The sequence below is a fragment of the Sinocyclocheilus rhinocerous genome, unplaced genomic scaffold (assembly GCF_001515625.1).
Source record: "Sinocyclocheilus rhinocerous isolate Xijiao unplaced genomic scaffold, SAMN03320098_v1.1 scaffold185, whole genome shotgun sequence".
In the NCBI taxonomy this organism is placed as follows: Eukaryota; Metazoa; Chordata; class Actinopteri; order Cypriniformes; family Cyprinidae; genus Sinocyclocheilus; species Sinocyclocheilus rhinocerous.
The window spans coordinates 1,687,597-1,710,655 of NW_015662163.1; the positions used below are offsets into that span (position 1 = coordinate 1,687,597).

General features: G+C 37.4%; 1 protein-coding gene across 3 annotated transcripts in view; it reads right to left on the reverse strand.

Moving 5' to 3' along the window:
* Positions 1-23,059, reverse strand: part of nkain2 (sodium/potassium transporting ATPase interacting 2) — a 161,377-nt gene that overhangs the window by 91,756 nt on the left and 46,562 nt on the right. For all 3 annotated transcript variants that reach the window (XM_016537540.1, XM_016537539.1, XM_016537541.1), the window contains exons 2-3: positions 15,220-15,357; positions 11,077-11,157 (exon numbers count right to left, since the gene is read on the reverse strand). In XM_016537540.1, the coding sequence (XP_016393026.1) occupies positions 11,077-11,157; positions 15,220-15,357 (219 nt within the window). The remainder of the gene's footprint in view (positions 1-11,076; positions 11,158-15,219; positions 15,358-23,059) is intronic.

Here is a 23,059-nt window from a genome sequence, read left to right on the forward strand (position 1 = left end):
CGCGCTCTCTCTCTCTCTCTCTCTCGCTCGCGCATGCCCCCCCCCACCCCGCTCTCTCTCTCTCTCGCTCGCGCGCGCGCGCACGCACACACACACACACACCGCTCTCGTTCTCTCTCTCTCGCTCGCGCGCGCACGCACACACACCGCTCTCTCTCTCGCTCGCGCGCGCACACACACACAACTCAAACCTTAGCTATAATCTTGCTCCGCTAAACAATGCAAATAACAAACAACCGCTATTAAGGACTTATATTCATGGAAAAACATCTCAAACAACTTCCTAATTCTTATTCAAACAAGCTTGTTGTTTTCCGCTTGAAAATCCAGTAGCAAATAAAGTCAGTACTGTCAAACCCAAAGACCATGTCATTTTGTTATCTTATTAGGAAAAATGTGTGTTGCGGTCACACTGCTGCATTCTGAGAGGCAAACAATTATCTCTATGAGCTTTACTGTCAGCCAAAGAGCCGCATTAGAGCGGGCAGCCCGGCACAGGTGTAGCACTGACTCACCTGCGCCCCAAAAACCTTCCCAAGCATCTCCTCTTTCCATGGCCAAGTGGCAGTGATGAGTCCTGATGGGGAATGATAGCCTTATTGAGCCAGTGCATGGGCTGGAATTCATTTGTTTTGAGGAGCTAGAGCTGACAGCCTCAGCTTTTCCCCACCAGCTCCCAGTGAAATTGATTATAAATCACCTTATCACTTTCACCCCCTGGCAGTTTTTCAGACTTCCAACATTTTACTGAATATGAGGACTCAGAGTGTGTTGACAGGGCCGGACGTTTTAAGCCGCCTTCCTTGTAAGGGGGGAAATAAACCCAAGGCAACATAGTTCTATGGATTAAGTTGCTGTTATTTCGACAGTAATATCACCAGCTCCACGGCAACTGTGAAATATCAATATAATAAATAAAAATTCATGCTACCAGGCAAACATCTTAAAAGTTTTAGGAATTTGTTCTGGGAAGGTTTAGAGAATAATTGTGTTCAGTGTGGACTGTCACACACTAATGGCTGGGTCTGATGGGAAGCCGATACTATTTTTTAAACATTTTTTAATTCTTATGCTCTCACTTTTTGAGTCTCTTATGCTTAATAAGGCTGCATTTGTTTAATCAAAAATAAAAGTAAAAACCATAATATTGTGAAATATTATTACAATTTTAAACAAATGGTTTCTATTTAAATACATTTCAAAATGTAATTTATTCCTGTGCTGGCAAAACTGAATTTTTAGCAGCCATTACACAGTATTCAGAGTCACATGATCCTTCAAGAACCGTTCTGATGTTGATTTGCTGCTCAAGAAACTTTTCTTATTATCAACGTTTAAAACACTTGTGCTGCTTAATATTTTAGTGAAAACCGTAAAACGTTTTTCAGCATTCTTTGATTAATAGAAAGTTCAAAAGAAACATTTATTTTATTTTAAATATACATATTTTTTATATATATATTAAAAAAAAACTTTGTATGATGTATGATGAGTAAAAAAAGCACAATATTATACTGTATATTTAAATAACATATCTTAAATTTAAGTTCAGGTTTTGAGAAAAATGTTTGAAATTGCCTTGTTTTAAGATTAGAACTAATAACTAATATTTTTTGCTTTATTCCTAGAATTTTCTAGCAGTAGGCTTCATGTTTCTTAAAAAGGGACTCTTAAATGTACAGACAATATGAATGCAGGTAGCTCATAATATACAACAGAGCTTACTAAACTCGATATAAAAGCAGCAAGGAAAGTGTGCAATCTACCCTCAGGGATGAGGCAGTGGGGATGGGAGCATCTTTGAGATTGCAAAGCGAGGTGCAATAGGCAACTCCCATCTCTCGCCAGACTGTCTGTGTTTGCTTATAAACTAGTGGACTGGATGGAGGCTGCTGTGCTATTTACTTTGGCCACCTCCTCAAAATCCCTGCTGTCACTTTTGCTCAGCACCACTATCCTCAAGTAATGGCTCCCAAATCCCATTCCAAACATGCACATGTGGACTTGGAGATAGAGAGGGGGTTTGTGACAGACAATAACCTCCTGAATATTCACATTTAGATTTATAAAAATATGTGGATAAACAGGTAATGCTTGCACACATACATTGGGCCAACTACCTCAAATGTCAGTCATTGTTGGAAATTATAGCAATTTTCTATCTAATCTATCCCATAACACCACACTATCATTCAAAAGTTTGAGGCAATATTGCATTGATATTTTTAAATGCTTTTGAAAATTAGTCTCTTATGCTCACCGAGAATGCATTTATTTGATCAAAAATACCAGTACTAAAAATACTATTACAATTTTAATATATTTTAAATATAAATAAATAAATAATATATATATATATATATATATATATATTCCTGTAATAATAAAGCTGAATTTTCAGCACCCATTACTTCAAGTGTCACATGATCCTTCAAGAATCAAGAAATGAAGAAACTCAAACTTTTTTTGTATTATTTGATGAAAAGAAGTTCAAAATACTGTAATAACATTTATTTGAAATTAAAATCTTTTGTAACATTATAAATGTCACTTTTGATCAATTTAGTTATATATATTCCTGTAATAATAAAGCTGAATTTTGAGCAACTACAACAGTCAGTGTCACATGATCCTTCAAGAATCAAGAAATGAAGAAACTCAAACTTTTTTTGTATTATTTGATGAAAAGAAGTTCAAAATACTGTAATAACATTTATTTGAAATTAAAATCTTTTGTAACATTATAAATGTCACTTTTGATCAATTTAGTAAAAAATGAAAATAAAATAAAAACACACTTTAAAAATTTAAACTCTAAAATAAAAAATGAAAATAAAAATAGGGCTGCGATAGTCACGATAAGTCACGATAAATCGCAATGATATCGCAGTCGATATTAGGCAAAAGCTGCAACTGTCATGCGCATCTTGTCAGTGAAGCACGGTTCTGTGATCAGTAGTAAATCTCCATCCGAAGGCCAGAGGGCGCTCTCGCGCGGAAACTCCAAATACACCCTGCAGAAGAAATCCAGGAAATCCCTTGAACAGTAGCTGAATAAACAGAACATTTAACTGCTTTCACTGATTCAACGTGACTAATAAACACAGGACTACGACAATATATGATTTTTCTGAGTTCTTATTATAATTATTATTATAAATTTCATTATAATAAAGAATATAATAATGCAATGCTAATCGACATAGCCTTTATCACTGCTTAGAATACTATGAAATATGTTGATTTATTTCAAATACTCAATTGATGTTATGAAGTGAGTTTGGAGTAAAAACATGTTATTAACGTGTTATTAAATTGCAGCGCAGTTCGCTTGTCAGTGAACTAAGGCTCTGTGTAGTAAATGCTGCTTCATCTGAAAGCACATGATGGAGATTTACTACTGATTACAGAACTGGCTTTACTGACAAGATGCTGATTTACTGACAATCGCATGCGATTTATCGTGCAGCCCTGAATAAAAATAAATAAATAAGCAACTTCTTTGGGCACACAAATCGCACTCCTCACAGGAAACACAAATGTTTCTAATCTGATTCTAGAGCCTTCTGATTCTAGAGTTAGCATGAGAACATGCTAATTAGCATGTTGCTAAGCTAACAATCGGCCTGTCAAGACACAAAGCAGAACACAATACTATATCATGCAGAAAAATACACAGCACACAATGGGTAAAACAGTGTTTTTAAATTAGATTTAACTTATTTATTATTAGTTTTTTTATTATTTATTATCATTTCAGCTGCCATCTTGGATTTTTTCCCCCACAGAGCTTATCAAAAGACATTCTGGGATTGCATTAAAATGCAATGCCCTAGAATTTTTAGGCAGCACAATTAGTTTAGGTACCTTTTGGAACAGTTTTCATGTCGCACTCTATGATGTCTTAAAACGCTGTCACTGTAGGCAGTTCACTAGGTTTTGCGACAGATCTAACATGTCTATTCCTGCACCTTTACGTCCTACTGATATAAGTAACTGAGTGAGTCTTGAATTATATGTGTCCTGTGTGACCTAAAAAAAATGAGAGACTGGGAATTGTCTCTTGTATTTATCTTCATTTGTTTCTGTGTGATCTAAATCTAATTGCCTTTGCGGGTCTCAGCGGATTCTCCCCTGGTTAAAGACATTACACGCACATTAATTAATCATGAGCTGCACTGTCACAAGGAAATAAATTATGCTAAATAATATCCTATAACTTCTCTAACTAATTAAAGCCGTGTTGATGACTTAGGGAGCAGATTCTGTGAGGCAGATCCACAAACTCCATTTGTTTGCCTCTTCAAGTTCTCTCTATTCCGAAAGAGACCGTAAAGACATCAAGGAGACCGAAGTGACTTTCTTCTCCAGCTGACAACGACTGACAAGATCCCTTGTGGGATGTGAAGCTGTGCGAATTCTCCAGTTAAAAAACGAAGAGGGCGTTGAACGGCAATGAAGACTCACGGAGAGGCCCTCGAGAGGGTTGTGGAGGCTCTCGATTTTTCCCACAAAGCTGTAGCTGTGACAGGCTGCCAGCCCCTCTGACGACGAGCTTCAGAAGCACACATCAGGACTGCCAATCCATCGGACCAACAGCACCGAAGCTGCACCACATCAACTGGGCTTCACTTTATGGGTGGCATTTTGAGGCTTGTTCTGTGAACGCGAGCACTGAAACGAATCTGATCACTATAAACAGTCTTAAAGGGATAGTTTACCCAAAAACGAAAATTCTTAACCTTCGAAAGATCACAAAAAAATTATATTTTGAAGAATTTGTATTTGTCCGTTCGATGTTGTTTGGATCAGCATTGTCACTGTAACCTAAAATGTTTTAAAATCATTTTCATTAATTGAAATAAATCTGAAATAAATATTACATGAAAAACTTTAACTTAAAAAAAAAGAAAAAGAAAATTAGAAATGTTACCTAACTGAAAAAATAAGCTATACGTACATATAAGTAAATAAATAAAAAAGCTAAATAGAAATATTTAAAATAACAAAACTAATCAAAACAACAAAAGCAAACATGTCAAAATCATTAAAATTTTTTAAATAAAAACCAAAAATATAAAAATGAAAGAATTCAAAATAGTAATAAATACTATAACATAAATAATACTAAAATTTTATTAAATATACTAAATTCTGAGACTCTTACAGTATAATTGGATAATGAGAAGCTATATTACCCCTGTAAGATTAAATAAATTTAACCCGAATATCCCTGACCTATGTTTTAAATGTAATAAAATACAAGGTACATTTTTTCATACTGTGTGGGAATGTGAAGTGCAAAAGTTTTGGGATGGGGTGATTCAGTATGTTTCTCAGTTTACCTCTTCTCCGATTCCTTTATGCCCTGTATTGTGTGTATTAAGTATTTATGGAGACAATTGTTCTTTATCTAGTAAGGAAAGAAAATTAGTGGACTTATGTCTACTACAAGCCAGACTTTGAGTATTTTACTTGGAATTGTTTGTTATGTTTACAATGATTCTTTGAGTATCAAAGTAATGCTACTAGTGTTCCCATCATGCAGTGGGGCATGAATAATGAATAAGGTTGAATTTTTCACTGTTTTTGAGTTGCCTTTATGGCTGCTTTTGTTGTTAGATTTAGTAACTTGCTTTTTTGTGACATCTGGGGTTCATAAATGAGCCATTCATACTCAAAAGCTATCCACTGGTTGTTACTGTCATTGTGTACCAAGTATTTAGGGTCTCTGTGTTAAGTTGTGTATTAACTTTATTATATAGACATATTATCTTAGAAAGTGTAACAAGCTGTCTACTACTGCCATGTTTACTTAGATGTTACTAAGTGAACCATAAGCTTTAATAGCATGGCTTTTTTCAGTGCTACATTGCTAGAGTAAAGTTTACAAACAATGATTGAGTAAAATGTACTTAAATTGTTTTAATTGAGTACACTTCAAATGATTAAGCAGAAATTACTCAACAAACTCTAACTGGCCAAGTTAAATTTACTTATTCTGTTTGTTAATTTGACATAACTTAGTTAAGTAGATCTGACTTACTTCTAAGTTCTATACTTAAATTTACTTTAAAAAATGTGTGCATTTTTTCACACCTGAAGAATTCTGCTCAACTCCCCCCCAATGTCCTTATTGGAAACATTCTCCACACAAGATTGTCTATCTAAAGGGCGGATTACCCAATTATATAAGATGCTAATAGAGAATCATAAAGAAAGTGCTGAAAATAAAAGACAAGCGTGGATATATGATTTGAATAAAGATATTTCACTGGAGGATTGGGGTACAGTGTGCTTAAAGGCACAAACGCAAACCTTGAATACTCGGTTGAGACTCTTACAGTATAATTGGATAATGAGAAGCTATATTTAACCCGAATATCCCTGACCTATGTTTTAAATGTAATAAAATACAAGGTACATTTTTTTCATACTGTGTGGGAATGTGAAGTGCAAAAGTTTTGGGATGGGGTGATTCAGTATGTTTCTCAGTTTACCTCTTCTCCGATTCCTTTATGCCCTGTATTATGTGTATTAAGTATTTATGGAGTCAATTGCTCTTTATCTAGTAAGGAAAGAAAATTAGTGGACTTATGTCTACTACAAGCCAGACTTCTATTGCCCTTCCCTTGGACTATGATTAAAAAATTTAATTTCTAGCTTGGCTCTTGAGAAACTTACATATGTAATAAGGAAAAAATCCTCGGAATTCAATGATATCTGGAAGACATTTTTGAACTTTGTTAAAGAAGGAGATATTGATGAGGCACTAGATGTGTGAAGATATGTAATATAAATATAACAACAATCAGGATTGTATTTATTTTATTTTATTTATTTTGCCTGCCAAGGCTTTGTGGTTGTGGGGATGGGGAAGAAGGTTTGATCATAAGTGTTCCTTGTTTACTTGTAAACGTTTTGGAAAAGTTAATAAATATATATATATATATATATATATATACTAAATTCTAACAAATTTGGAATGACACAAGAATTAATAAATAATGACAGAATTTTAATTTTTCGGTGAACTGAGTGGGGCATGAAAGCTAAGTAGAAATATTTAAAATAACAAAGAAACAATAAAAATGACAAAAGCAAATATAGAAAACAAAAACAAAGAAAACAAAATTCACTAAAACCTGAATTAAAATTAAAATAAAAACCAAACTAAAAATAAAAATAATTCAAAATATTAGTAAATACTATTGTTACGGGGCTGACAAGACGTGAGACATGCAGATCCATGTGCAAGCTTTATTAAAGCAGAGAGGTCAGAAACACAGGCAGGGTCAAACAATGGCAAACAGGTATATGGCGGGCAAGACACAAGAATAACCCTAGGAAAACAGGCACAGATCAGAAACCGAGAAAACAGACAAGGCTAGGCTAGGCTAGGCTAGGCTAGGAAGCTAACGAGGGCTCTGTAGTGTAGCTATCAAACGATAAGCGCTAAACAATACTCGGCACCGGGAAGGGATCCGAGTGAGTGTTAAATAGTGAGTGAGTGATATGAAACAGCTGTGTGCAATCAGTGCTGTGTGCAATAAGTGCTGTGTGCAATCAGTGCAATGGCTGATGGGATATGTAGTCCAGGGTGATATGCAACAGTGTGTAGTGCGAGAGTCAATGAAAATGGAAAGGGTGACCTCTGATGGCTAGCAGACGGAAGTTCATGGACCGGATACGTAACAACTATAATATAAATAATACTAAAATTATATTAAATATACTAAATTCTAATCTTTGATATGACACGAGAGTGCGTTAATGATGACAGAAGTTTAAGTTTTTGGTGAACTATCCCTTTAAATGAAGCAACAAATTAATGTTTACAAAACAGTAGAAAGATGAGGGAAATTTTAGTGTTCGCTTTGCAACATCTCTATTGGAATCTATTGTAATGGGAGTCTCCCGTGAGAGTTAATATTTGCTATATTTTAAATCATTCACTTTCAGTAGAGGTTCTATCTATTTTCTGTTCTATTCTATTCTCACAACAGGCACTGGCCTTGCGATATGGTCATTGGATTTAATAGACAATATCCCACAAATTATTCCACCGGAATTCTTTTGATAAATCCTCACTCACATCTCTCTCACGGTCTATTTTTGTTTTAAAATGAAGCCTTTTTTCCCCCTTTTCCTTACCTTCCTTCTAATCCCTATTAACATCCTTTACCGTGGGAATGTTTCTAAACTAGGACTCAAGGTGCAGATACCGTGCACATAATGCAAAGTTATGCTCTCATCAAAAAGTCCAAAAATGAAATAAAAAAAGATACGGCGGCATACAACAAAGAATCCAACCTAATATAACCCTCTTTGCAATCCTGATCTTGTAAGCCACGGCTTCGCTAATATAAAAACCGTGATGTGTGACACATCACAACCTGATGGCGTGAGAGGCTATAAGAGAGAAATGATAGCTGGAGCCGGTGATCCGTCTGACATCTTTGACACCGTTTCTTGCAAAGCACCAACAGATCTAAAGTGAAATGTTCATTCTGTCATCTGAGATGCTTGATAAGATTGCACGTTAATGACGTATCAACCAGAAGACCAGATTGACTGCCAGACATCTCTAGGTGATTTAAAGATTAAAGGATCAATCTCCATTACAGATCTGAGCCCGAGGAAAGGAGTGCAGACATTTGCCTCTGCGTTTTTTTCATCAGCGATACACTACATCACTTCTGTCCACCTTATAGAACATCAGCACACTTGCCCTGCAATGCTTCACAAATCTTATGACCAATGATGTAATCAAATACACAAAGCCATGGAAGAGTACACATATGCTTTGCATACTGACTAGGGCAGTGATAATCTTTAGCCTGCTGTCACATGACCAGTGGCCTGAAAGCCCAGGACGGACACTGAACTGAAATCAGAATGAAAGTAGGAGTCTTGTCTGCTGATGTGGAATCGGGATAAAAAGTAATACATATGAAGTGCTCCATGGATCTGGTAATCAAGTTTCATGGCTGGTTTGCCACTTAATTGGGTACAGTATTTGACATTTTAATTACATATTTGCTCGCTATTTCTACACACATGAGCAGACGATGGACTATTTAATAAATTATTCGCTGAAATAAAAGAAGCAAAGATGGGAAGATAGAGAAAAGAGAAAAATATCTTCTATGCAAGAACTAGATGTTTACAATTTTGGGGTGAGAAAAAGTGAGTGGTGTTTTCCTGTGTAAAACTCACCGCTAAGATAGTTGTGGATGGGCACCAACACATCACTATGTAGTTGCTATGCCATTGTGAGTAGTTGTTACTACATTGCTATGCAGTCACTAGGGTGTTCTGAGTGGTTGTCATTGCATTGCGACATCTGGTTGCTAAGGTGTTCTGAGTGGCTGTTAATCCATTGCTATGTTGCTGCTAGAGTGTTCTTATTGGTTGTCATTGCGTTGCTATGCGGGTGCTGGGGTGTTCTGATTGGTTGTCATTGTGTTGCTATGCAGTTGCTGGGGTGTTCTGAGTAGTTGTTATTGTGTTTCTATGTGGTTGCTGGGGTGTTGTGAATGGTTGTCATTGCGTTGCTGCGGGGTTGCAAAGATGTTCTGAATGTTTTTTATTGCTTTCCTATGCAGTCACTGGGGTGTTCTGACAGGTTGTTATTGTGTTTCTATGTTTACGGTTGCTGGGGTGTTTAGAATGGTTGTTACTGTGTTTCTATGTGGTTGCTGGGGTGTTCTGAATGGGTGTCATTGATTTGTCACATATGCGGTTGCTAAGGTGTTCTGAGTGGTTGCCACTGCGCTGCTGATGTTCTGAATGGTTTTTATTGCGTATCTATGATATGTCTGGGGTGTTTTTAGAGGTTTTCATTGTGTTGCTACATATGTGGTTGTTAACGTCTTCTCAATCATAGATATATACTGTATATGTAGATGCCTCATTAGCGGCTGTTTCTATGGGCCGTGATACATAATCCATCCACCATTTTAGGAACGGTCTGCAAACCCTCGAGCTCAAGTTGACTGTGTGCATCTATAACAGCAAGTTATACTCGTGTATATCTTTGAATATTCATTGATTATTATGGTGAATGACGTCAAGTTGACCGCTCCAAAATGGCGGACACGTCAACGTATCTGGAGCGGTCGAATAGGGCAGCTATACATATCTATGTTCTAAATGGTTGTCATTTTGTTATATGCGGTTGCTGGGGTGTTCTGAGCAGTTGTCACATTGCTATGAGTTTGCTAAAGGCTGGAATACACTATGCAACTTTTACTCCGCTTTACAGTTTGGATAAGTTGATGCTAGTTGCCGAAATTTGGGGGCAGTCTGCAGATTGGAACACACATTGTTCACACGTTTCTGCACGAGTTTGTTGCAATCGGAACGACTTTAAACTCTGGTAGCGTGTGATCCTCACTCATTTAGTGTCTGATGTCTAGTGTTTTAAAATCTGTTAATTTTAAAAGTCATGTAGTGCATTCCAGCCTTAAGTTGTTGTGAGTTGCTATACGGTTGCAAGCTTACAACACTATCTTGCCCTTAAAAACAGCTAGACGGATGCAATGGAATGGAAGAAAATGCAGGGGTCTCAAGATGCATTTCTTAAAGTTGATGCCATCTTAAAAATGCAAGCAACAAACAGCACGAGATGGCCAAAGATGTCAATCTGAATGTGTATGAGAGGATTTTAAATGAAAAAGCATAGCACATATGCACCTACAATTTTAAAACTAGAAGAATTATAGTACATAGGAAAAAAAAAGAATAATAATAAAATCTAGATAAACTAATCACTATTTGATTAGTCACCTGTTGGAAGACTAGGCAAACTAAGAAGACAGGCTCTAATAGCTTAAAACTCTCAGTCCAAGCACTGCTTCCAGCTCTAAATAGGATTTTAGACCCAGCTGTGACACTGAAACACTGACAAAAGAACCAATAAATGCTTTTCCTGACCTTACTACTAATGCAAGTTGATGATCTGCAACATATTTATTAAAAAGCCACTCTTTAAAAGCTTAGACATGACAGAAAATACTTATAGCCAATCTGAGGGATTACACATAGCAAAAGAAGTACGAAATCAGATTTTACCTTTGAAAGGTCACCCACTTCCAAATAGAAACAGATGATGAAGACGTTCCAGGCGACCCACAGCACCAACCAGACTGCATACTGTGAAAGAGACAGGAAGAGGGAGTTTGAAAGACCTACTTTAACCTTAGACCCCCCAACAACCAAATACATATTTGCATATTTGTGGTAATTGGCCCATAAAAGCGTAAGTGGGAGATTTTCTCTGTAATTAATTCTCCGATGGGTGTTCCTTAAAACATTCAGCCTCCACAAATCTGGAATCTGCCAAAGAAGCGGTGCAGGCAGACGATGCATTTCGCAGTGGAAGCAGGAACCCTTTGTGGGAGTTTGTGAGGGTGGCTCGCTCCCTGGTTCATGAGCTAACACTTATTGAAATAGCAGGATGTGATTATAAAACAATGAAACAGATTCCCCAGCAAAATCGCAGCCGGCGCAGGGGGGTGTCTTTAAAAATAAAGCAAATTTTGGTTAAATAAACACAGGTCTCATCCTGTTTCGGATCATTAGGGAATGTAGTAACCAACATTACGTTAAATGAATTTGTTCAAAAGACGAGGGTATTCGCTCATGAGCATTCGCAGCTCGTAGTTTGTTTTTACTGATTAAAATGTGAGAGGTACGCCACGTGAGAACTCCGAGATCTGTTAGGCAGGCAGTGATCTTTAGATAAAATAACACTTATTTAATCCAATTCAAAGTGAGACAGGTGAGTGTAAATGAAATACTGAGCGAGAAATGCAAAATCAATTTAAATTACCTGATGGGACTAGAGCGGAAAAAAACACGGCCTTTAGTGCTTGAAAATGAGCAGTTGGCGACATGAATTTTGAGTAGCTTCCCAAAAGTGGCTCTAATAGATAGATCAATATGGACTTAGCTTTGATAAATTGAGCATGTGCAAAGACATTACAACCTTCCTTTACAAATGTACCAGTTCGATTTTAGGGTTATGCACCAATCAGATTTGAACTTTTTAAATATGTTTATTAAATTCCTTAATTTGAACTGTGGTACAGTAAATACCACAGAAAACGAAATGAAAGAAAATGGAATTAAAACAATCTTAAATTCAAATAAATTGATAAAAAAAATAACTTTAGCTACAAAATCAAAGTTTGTCAAACTTTGAATATTGGCTTAATAAAACCTTTTGAAAAAAGTTTTTAAAGCTTTCAAGTGCAAAGGTGTTTAGCAAGACTAAATTCAACCTTCCTGTGGTGCATGACCAATTTGACTGAAATCACAACTCATGAAGTTTCTTCTCTCTACCAGTGTTGGGAAAGCTGCAAATCGTAAGCAAAGCAAAGCAAAATGTAGCTAGCAAAGCTACCGATCCAACTTCCACCAATTAATTGGCTAAGGTAAACTGAAAGCTATCATTTAGAGAAGATGACTAGCTAGCTACAAGCTACATGGTGAAAGTAGCTTCTTACATTTAAGCTACTTCATAGTTTTAATAAATGTGGAATATTACAAATATTCATATGTAATTTCATCTAATACACATTTGTTCATTTGCTAATTGGTAATCAGCTCTATACAACCAACAAATGGACACCCAACTTGATTTCTAATATATTGTCAGGGAAAATGTAATGAAGAGTCTGTCAATGCTACCCAGCAACTCTAGTCAATAAAAGTCAATAAAACAGCTTTACTAATGAAACGTTAAATTACCTATAAACTAATGACACTACCACCTCGATACTGAGAAAGGTAGTTAATAAGCTTAGCTATAGTTGTAGCAATGCTACTGCTCAATCTTAAGTGCAACAAGCTGGTTGGCTCGGTTTAGCTGGTCTTCTAGCCTGGTCATAGCTGGTTTGCAGGCTGGTTTTAGAGGGGTTTTAACATCTTCTTTAGCTGGGAGACCAGCTAACCAACCAGCTAAAACCAGCTGAACACCCACTTGACCAGCTAAAACCAGCATGGACATTAAATGATTGCTGTGGTAATTGATATGATCTCCAACAAAGTTGAGCATCATTGCAGCCATTTATTAAGGCTGACCTTGTATGAGAGGGTTGACCCTCTTCGGCTGTTTCACTCGCAACATAGCTGTTATTTATTCACGGATTTGCAGTTCTATACGCAAAAACCGGTGAGCGCCTCAGGCTAGGGTCAAAGATCAACATATCACTCTTGTCTTCCAACTACAGCATGGTTGAAGTATCTCCTGTTTTCCACGCACTGCTGTATAAGAATGAGCCTCCTCCGCATATTAGAGCAAAAGGGGGTCTAGACGGAGTGATTGACTGCAATAAAGTCTCATAATCCTGCTTGATATCTCCAGCACGCATTCCGAGTTGATCCAGCAGGAGGAGGTTATGAACGTTTCTTCAGCGAGGGCTGTTTCGGCCTAACCTTTACCCCAAGAACTCACGCTCGCAAACGGAGCGCACCAGACCGTTGAGACTCTGAATTTTACCATCTTGAAATCTGACATGTTGTCAGGACATTAGATAGAGAAGATGTGGGCATGTAGTGGAACCTCATTTGGCCCTTTGCCAGCCACTGGAACGTGCCAAGTTGAATTAGAATAAAAATGTATCTGGCCTGACAGCATCCCCAAAACGGATAAAAGCAAGAGTAATGTTCGAATGTGAGCAATTTATCTCTGTAGGAGGCTCTCTCCATCTCGCTCTGGCCCGGCCACTGCTCCTAGACTGAAAAATCGAGCATCGTTTATTCCAAAGGGAGACACATAACACTAAAAAGGCAATCTGCTTCATCTCAGCTGGGTGACATGGCCCGAGTCACATTTGAGGCAATGACCCGGTCCGTCAGTACATTGATATCTCTCTGTTATGCTGACCAGGGTGTTTAATGTCCGTTGTACTCGACTGTAGAGAAACGCTGTCACAACAAGCGGCCTAATCTCATCCATGTTAAATGTGGTAAAGGGCAACTGTTCTCCCTTAATATCATATATGTGACCCTGGACCACAAAACCAGTCATAAGTAGCACAGGTATATTTGTATAATGGAAAATCTCAATTTAAAAAAATTGACACTTATGACTGGTTTTGTGGTCCAGGGTCACATATTAGGTATGACTTGATTGATGGACTGGACACCAATAGAGATCATGCATAAAACTGTCACTTATATCATTTGTTTCTGATGCATTTTGTACCTTAGTTCATTTGTTTAGTTAAAAATTAACACAGCAATCACTTGGATTGAAAGATTGGACCATAAGGAATAGAAAACCATTTCTATGAACAGAGAGAAAGCTGCAATAAACCCATTGAGCTTTGTTGATCCATCCTAAACATTCTGACCAATAAAGGAAGAGTTTACTCATATCCCTGCTGAAAAATTTAATCTTAAAACCAGCAAAAACTGGTCTTAGTTGGTCTGTCTGTTGGGCTGGTCTGTTACCTTGCCTGGTTTTGCAAGGGTTTTGGGCACTTTTCAGCTGGTCAGTCTGAGAGACAACTGACCACCCATCTAAACAACAGTTTAGCCATGCTCTAAGACTAGCAAGACCATCTAAAAACCAGCCTGGCCAGACTGGGAGACCATCTTAAAGCCATATAGAAAGCTATTATAAACTCATTGAGCATTGATGATCCATCTTAAACTAGCCTAAACTGGATTGCTGCTCTTATTTGGATGGAAGACCATCCTAAACAGCAGAGTCCAGAAATTCAATTTAGGCTGGTTTAAGCGGGGGGGGGGATGGCTTAAGCAGAGATGTGAATTTTATTAACAAATGTTGGTCTTTTTTAAATGTAGCAAACCAAATTGAGGAGAAAATGCACCATTGTAACAATTTAGTCCATAGTCAATGTGTAAAAACAATCACATCCAATCAGAACATATCTGATGCGTAAGTGCATATATGGAGCAGGATTTTAGACCAATGAGATTCCACAGTGGGCAAGGCTAGCCAATGCAACAAGACTGAAACCAAACAACTGTCAAAATGTCTTGTTGCTTATCATGGTAGCAAAAGGTTAGGACAAAAACTTATATTTGTTGCTTATTGTTATGTAGCATTGTGCCTGGCAAAAAATTCAAAGTGAGACACTTTTATGACACCAGTGGTATAAGATTAAAACAAAATGACATAAACTGCAGAGAGGAAAGACAATATATGTCACAACCTGAATATGAAAATATGTGCAAACTCACCCCGGTCACATATCGCGGTCTGAGCTGTACTGTCCCAAAGAGGCCTAGAATCACTGTGATGATATGGATGAAGTTTGCGAGGATCGGAGCCCATTGGTATCCAAGGAAATCAAATATCTGTCTCTCCAGAATGCTGATCTAGAAACCAAACACAGAGGAAAATATACTGATTTACAAAGCAAAGACGAGGACAATACATTGACATGTAAGCATTTATTTGCATAAAGGCGTAAACAGATTTCCTTTTAAGCCAGCTTCAGGGGTTGCTGTTATGACAGCGCTCTGATGTCAGCTGGAAGGCAGGGTGAGACGACGGGCCGCGGGGCCACATGTGAAAGCACATTCTACATGCAGCCAGAGGAATACCCCCGTCACACAGGCGATTAATTAGGAACGAGACGTGCCGCTCTCCGGAGTCAAACCCCCCACCCTTTCACAAAAACCAGAGACGACTTGGAAATTAAAGCTGGCAAGTCCAGCCTCGCAGCTCTGGGTGCTCCAATCTCAGCCACTGATTGGACATGACACTGATGTCAATACCACAAGCTATGGCACTTCCAAAAGCAGACCAGGACGGGGTAACGGCTTCATCCCCAAAGGACCTACAAGCAGCCAGCCTCATAAAGCTAATGCTAATAGCCCCCATGTCTTCAGCTGCATTCACAAGAAGCTCTGTTTAACAACCTCAAGGTCTTTTCTGGGAAGGAAACCAAACAAAAATCACGCCATTGAATTACTTGCTTTTCCTTGTGATGTAATGGGGGATAGTAAAGAGCAAAGATTCAGGATGAAGGTTGTTAAATAAAGCTATCGAGGTCACAATGACATTCGAGTTTTCAGCGGTCACATTTTCAAACATCTACTCAAGTGAACATCAATAGAGGCTTCAGAGCGTTCAATAGCAGCATGAATATCAAATGACTACGAGTCGCACCAAGATGCTGTATTTAAGTGTTTCCTATTCAGTGCTGTTTTTGCAGCAGGGGAGACCCTGTTCAACCCTACAGCCCACGCATTGGATCATATAAATAAAATATTTCAAGTTTTGCTGAGAAAAACATAAAAATTAGCTATTAATTGAGATTTGTTTAATTATAACATTGACTAAATGAACAATTATTCAAATTAATTGAAACAATAAAAATACAAAAATAATACATTATTTAAAAAAATTATTTAAAAAAACCTATGGATCTAAACCAGAAGACCGTGACCACGGGGGCCACAGGATTAAACAAATATTTAATTATATCATTTAATAATTTTTAAATATTTATTGGTAAATTTATTTTTATTAATTAAGAATTATTCTAAATATAAAAATGCTAAATAATTCTATTGATTTTACTGAAAAAGTATTTACGCAGAATTAGAATCTTGAATATTCTGGAAACACAAAATAAATCATGGTTCATTAATTTATTATATCAACACTCCCAGTTTCTGTTAATAAAAAAGCTCCAAGAACAAGCAACGCATAAATACAGCATAAATACTGGAGGCCTTGCGAGTCAAACTTAAACTATCATATGAGGAGTAATAATACTAATTTAAGTATTACAAACCTTGAACAAAACAGTTCTTGCTATGGCACATGAATAAAAATAAAAGTCCTGTGGTTCAGTTAATCAGAAGTTAATTCAGTAACCACTCTGACAAAGTGATTCATTCAGTGAAGGATTTGTCAGACTGATTCAAACTCTGTCATTGTATCTTATCACATTCAGTTTAGATGGCAGTGTCAATCAAATGAAAACATTCTTTTTTTTTGCCATGGCGCTGTAGGTTTAATGACAGTCTATGAAACACTGCTGTTTGTAACTGAGCAATAGTTCATGCTATAAATGTGTTCACCCATGAACAAAGCTCAGGAGTCTATTAATCTGTGCATACTGTTCAGTTTTGCCCAGTGATGACCAGGTTGTGACCCCCTCCATGATCTCCCCAAGGGATGTGTCTTCTGTTGTCTGGGTGTTTTCTTTGAGCTTCTGCTAGCGTACATCTGGTAAGCGTGCCTGTCCCAAACACTTATGTCATCGATCATAATGAAAGGTATTATACTGACAATACCAATCAACACCACCACACTTCACACAAGACTCAGATTAAGAATCGTCACAGCTCTAGGGTGCATATGAGATTAGTTTTGTGTCAGAATAAAAATGGCTCCCTTTCCAAGTGGCATCTACTTTTTTTTTTTTTACCACAATAATGTTCTGCCTTCCCATTCAGCCTTCAATGGCACCAAATAATTCTCTGGTTTCGGTGTGTTTTATGAATCATGGCATGTGATTTCCCCCTGCTCTAGCTCTTGTTTATTTTCACTGTCCTCCATATTTCTACTATGAAACATGAAACTATGAAAGACAAATGCATTACCATCTGTTTTCTTAAAGGAATAGTTCACAAATTAAAATTCTGTTATTTACTCACCCTCATGTTGTTCCAAACATACATACTTTCTGAAACTTGAACTAATTATACCGGTTGCTCTATTCTATGCAATTACAATGCATGGGAACTGAGGTTTTCAGTCTTCTGAAAAGGACACAAAAGTACCATAAAAGTATCACTTCAATAAGACTCATGTGCTATATTGTAAGTCCTCTGAAGTTGCACAATAGCTTTGTGTGAAGAAACTGAAATTAAAGTTGTAACACAAAAAATCTGATCTAGCTCTCCTTTGAATGTTCATGAGAATTCATGGGAGAAGTAGCAATGCCCAACTTGTGAACAAATCATTTTTAAGAGTCAATAAATTGACCAATCTTGTTGGCAATACTGGTCTGAATGATTGGTTAATGAATCAGGTTCTCAAGTTCAACTCACTCCGTCCAGTCACAGTGGATAACAGCTTACTGGAGGGGAAGATTATTAGTAAATAATGACTCAAAATTTGATTTACTCCCATGGCGGGCCTCAGAAAACTTATAATATAAAGGTATAAAGTCACATGGTCTAATTTTGGCATTTTGGAGTCTTCATTCTAGCATGGAAAAGAGCGACCAGTACAAATCTTCAAACAATCTCCTTTTGTGCTCCTCAGAAAAACGAAAATACAAGTTTGAAATGCCAACTGGATTAATTCATGATGACAAACGAAACAATAATTTTGGCAGGAGTACTCATTTAATAGGTTGTTTTCCATTATCCATGAAAAACAGCGTAAACATGAGCCGGAGAGCATGATAGCACTATGCCCAACCCATAACACCTTCATTATCAAAAGCTCTTCTTGTCAGATGAGGCATGTATTACACCGTATTCTCAGAAGAACTGCTCGCCCATAGTCGTGCACAAGCACACGGAAAAAAAGCATAACGATTGATTGACCCAACTCAGCGGTTGCATTGCTTTTGTAAAGCCTTGTGAAAAACTACAGCCATCCCTGAAATCCACTAATAAACCACAGTGCCATGGTGTTGAAGGAAGCCCTTATGCCAGCACAAAATACAATCTGCCCTGCCTGCGAAGAGGTTGCAAAATGCAAATATGGCTAATTACGCTACATTATGTTGTTCGGTGAAAGATAGTGTGTTGACAATGGCTTTAAAACACATCTTAATGGCACACAAATTCACAGTTCTCTTCTCTTAGGCTTTTGTGGACACCTGTGCTTATTGACAGAATTCCCAAAAGAGCCCTAGCATTAACATGCACGTCCAATGGGGGGAAAAAGCTTGAGGGGTTTTATGAACAGGCTGCAGGCTCTTGTTTGAGGTGGGGGGCAAGATCATCATTAATGTGGCCCCTGGGCCTCCCTTTTATATAAGCAGTAATGTAAACAGCATTGTGGGGCAGCTGTGCTCGGAATGACAGATTTATCAAGTCATTTTTACACATGAGTAATTAGATCTATAAATATGAGAGGAACATCCTCTCATTAATGATCAGAAGATCGAGATTAGGAAGTGGAAAGGCCTTAAAAGAAGAACTTTGAAGGCCTGACTACTCACTGACAACAAAGAGATTGCCTACGGTTTCAAGCAGACATTCAGTACTTCAGAATAGTATGCATGAGTACGTATCTATAAAAAAATCATAACACTCATAGTGAAGCTTTAAAATCTCAGAAACGTTCAAAGCCACTGAATAAGCTGACACATAATGTTCAAAAGTGAGGATGTGGTAAGATTACTTTTGAAAGAAGTTTTTAAAAGTTTATTATGCTTACCATGGCTGTAAAAACAGTAATATTATGAAATATTATTACATTTCAAATAACTGCTTTCTATTTGAATATATTTTAAAATGTAATTTATTCCTGTGATGGCCAAATTGAATTCTTAGCTGACATTACTCCAGTCCTTAGTGTCACATTATCTTCAGAAATCAAATATTATCAATAATGTTGAATCCAGAAAAATATATTTTTTCCATGGTAAACATTAAAAATACAAATATTTCAGATAAAATATCTTGTTTTGTAACAATGTAAATCTTTTGATCAATTTAATGTCTCTTTGCTGAATAAAAACTAATTTCTTAAATATACTGACCCCAAACTTTGAATGATAGTATACACACATTGGACCAGACATCAACTCAATTCTACATTAAATACAGCACGTTTCTACAATTTACATTTGTGTATTTGGTAAACACTTTTATAACTTACAGTGCGAGACCATATGCTCTACCATTATACCACGGCCGAGGAGAATTTTTGTCTTGCTTTTTGGTAACAACACCCCTTAACTGTGTTGAGCAGTGAGAGTGTCAAGCTAAAAGCATCACTAAACCGATTCCGTAATGAATATCGAATCCAAAGGTCAGCATAACCAATTCCTGTAATGATATTTTCCCTTCCTTATGTGCACATAATGTTTTTTCATGATTATTACTTGGCAGCAGAAGCATCCCATTAGCGATTAGCCGCTATAGCGCATGCTTTCAGTCCGTGATTGAGATTAAAGTTCATTCTCCCTGTGACAAAGCCGAATCTCATTCTCCCAACCTTGTGCTTTCGCTTGCCTCTCTCCCGCTTCGCTTCTCTCTCCCTTTCCCCCCATTTATATATTTCTTTCGGTGCACAGGGACACGAGGAGCCTTTAATCAGAGAGACAAAAGCTAATCAATCAGCAGGGGCAGGTTGAATAGAGAGCTTCACGGCGCATTCAAACGAAGCTGGCCGAGTTATAGCGTTTCCCAGTGTTAGCGCCACAGAGCATTAACTACAGAATGAGCACGGGCTAATGAAGAAGGCTCCCATGCAGCACGGCAGAGGGAAGGCGCATCTTGGCCTGCCTCCATTGTCCGTCAGTAATCCAATTCCATCTGCTGCCTCCGCCAGTGATTTTAATGTTGCTCTGCAAAGATGAGACTGCAAAAATAACAGCAGAATTGAATGGTTAATTAAACTATTACACATTCAGTTGGAGCAGACTAAACAGACGGTGGGTTTTGAGGTGCGGAGACATTTAAAAAGTAAGTGTAAACTGCTAATGTGGGTACGGAATACAAGTATTTGCATTTGCAAACATTGCAACATGCTTGATTAGTGTGCGGCACTCTAGACGTCCTTTCACAACTGTGTTTGCTTCTGTCAAACATCATGCAACCAGCCAGCCATGACAATGCATGACACTGTTTCACGAACACCACGTTCAAGTGGTCTTAGTTTCAGGCAGTAACGGTGGTGAGAATTGCTTTTCCAAAAGTGCCATTGCATCTCATTTACGTCTAAACAGTGGATCTGGATGAAGTATAACTGGAATGGACTGTATGCAACTACAGAAACAGACATATATATGATTCCAAATGAATATGATGCTTTCTCTTGAAGGTCTATTTCTTTTCATCGCCTCAAAGAATATTCTCAAACAGAGCCAACTACTGTAAATAAATAATTATTAGTTATCAAAGAGCATATAAAACCACCGTTGTACAGTAATGTGAAGAAATCTAAAATGCACAGTGACAATGAAACACATTCAAGGACCCCTGCTGTTTTCCCCTGCATGTTATGTACAATGGACACGTTTATGCAAAAATTCAAGTGGGTGTACTGTATCAATGAAATATTTGCAAGATTGTATGCATATCAAAGCTGATAAACGCACATAAACGCATCATACATCACTGACCATGAAATAATTTTACAATAACCGCATTAAAATAGGAACTCTAAAGGAAAAGAACACATTTTTTAATAACTGCATTAGAGGGGGAAATCTGAAGGAAGAAAGCAATGAAGAAATAACATTATTTCACACTGTTTTCTATTTGAATATATTTTAAAATATAATGTATTCCTGTGATGGGAAAGCTAAATTTTCAGCATCATTACTCCAGTCTTCAGTGTCACGTGATCCTTCAAAAATCATTTTAATATGCTGATTTGGTGCCCAAGAAATTATTTATTATTATCAATGTTGAAAACAGTTATGCCGCTTAATATTTTTGTGGAAACTGGGATCCATTTTTCCTCTAGGTTCTTTGATGTATAGAAGGAAGGAAGGAAGGGAGGAAAAAGTTAAAAAGGGGAAATCTATGGAAAGGAAAAAAGACAATATTTTACAATAACTGAATAAAATTGGGAACAACTGTATAAAGGAAGGAAGGAAGGAAGGAAGGAAGGAACAAAAATGGAGGGATGGAAGAAAAAGTAAGATAAAACATTATTTCACAATAAATGCAGAAAAAGGGGAAAAATTATGGAAAGAAGGTAAGAAGGAAGGAAGGATCATCAGCTGCAAGTGCTTCATTTGGAGAGTGAAAGAGTGAGCAGGTGATGGTAGTTAAGAGCTGCGTTCCTCCACTATTAACTACAGTGACAGGAAGCCATCAGTTTGAGTTGATGTACATCATTATGCACTTCCTTTGTTCGTCTTTAGCTGAGGGCACAGCCTGCGGAGGTGTACATGAAGACAAGACAAGATGAATCCAACACAGTTCAATGGTTCCAGATAAAAGTATGTAAGTATGATGACTTAATGATGACTTAATGGGCATACAGTATCTGGTGTAGTTTGAGAAACAGCTCATCATCCATCATATTAAATGAAAAGGTTTGCACAGGTCTCATTATGAAACTATCTATCTATCTATCTATCTATCTATCTATCTATCTATCTATCTATTTGCATGGAAGAATATTGGAATATAACGTTTAACATATTCATTCTTACACTAAGCAAACACATTCATGCTTTGGATTGTCAATTTTGTTCATAGTCCATCTCAAGAGAAATAAACAGACAACTCCAATTCACGGGCTTCATTATGTCATCGAAGGAAATGGTGCAAATAGAAGCACATCAAGTGCACAGAGAGCCTCCAAACCAATGCAATGAATGCCAACATTTACATGCATCCAGTAAGAGGTTATTGAAAATGCATGAGGTTATTTACTTATACAGAGCTGTCTAAATGTGTTCATTACCAGACTCGCCATTCGCACAAATCTTGGAATTCCATGCTGAATGACGCAGGTTGGACATTTGACGAGTAACTGTGTTTTATGTAATAGACAATGATGATGAGTTCCAGTGTCAGCCCCAGCGTGTAACAGAGACAATAATGTGTTTAAGCATGCCGTTCATACAGTGGAGGGATTCTGCAGCAGCTGTCAGAATGTGTAGCTAAGCTTGAAAAATGCTGTTCATTATCTACATCGCAAAATGGGCCGTTTCAAATTCTTGGCCTATTGCTCTTTGACCAGAATCCTCACAAAGGTCTGAACGGCAGCAAAAGAAAAGCACTCCACTAAAGCAATTGTGCTTTACACCCACAGAGCAAAGATAAAGTGACCATGGAGGAAATGGCGGACATTAATATTAAATTTCACAAAATGAAGTTTTTGCTCCAAGACAAACAACGAAAAAATGTCAGAGAGCTA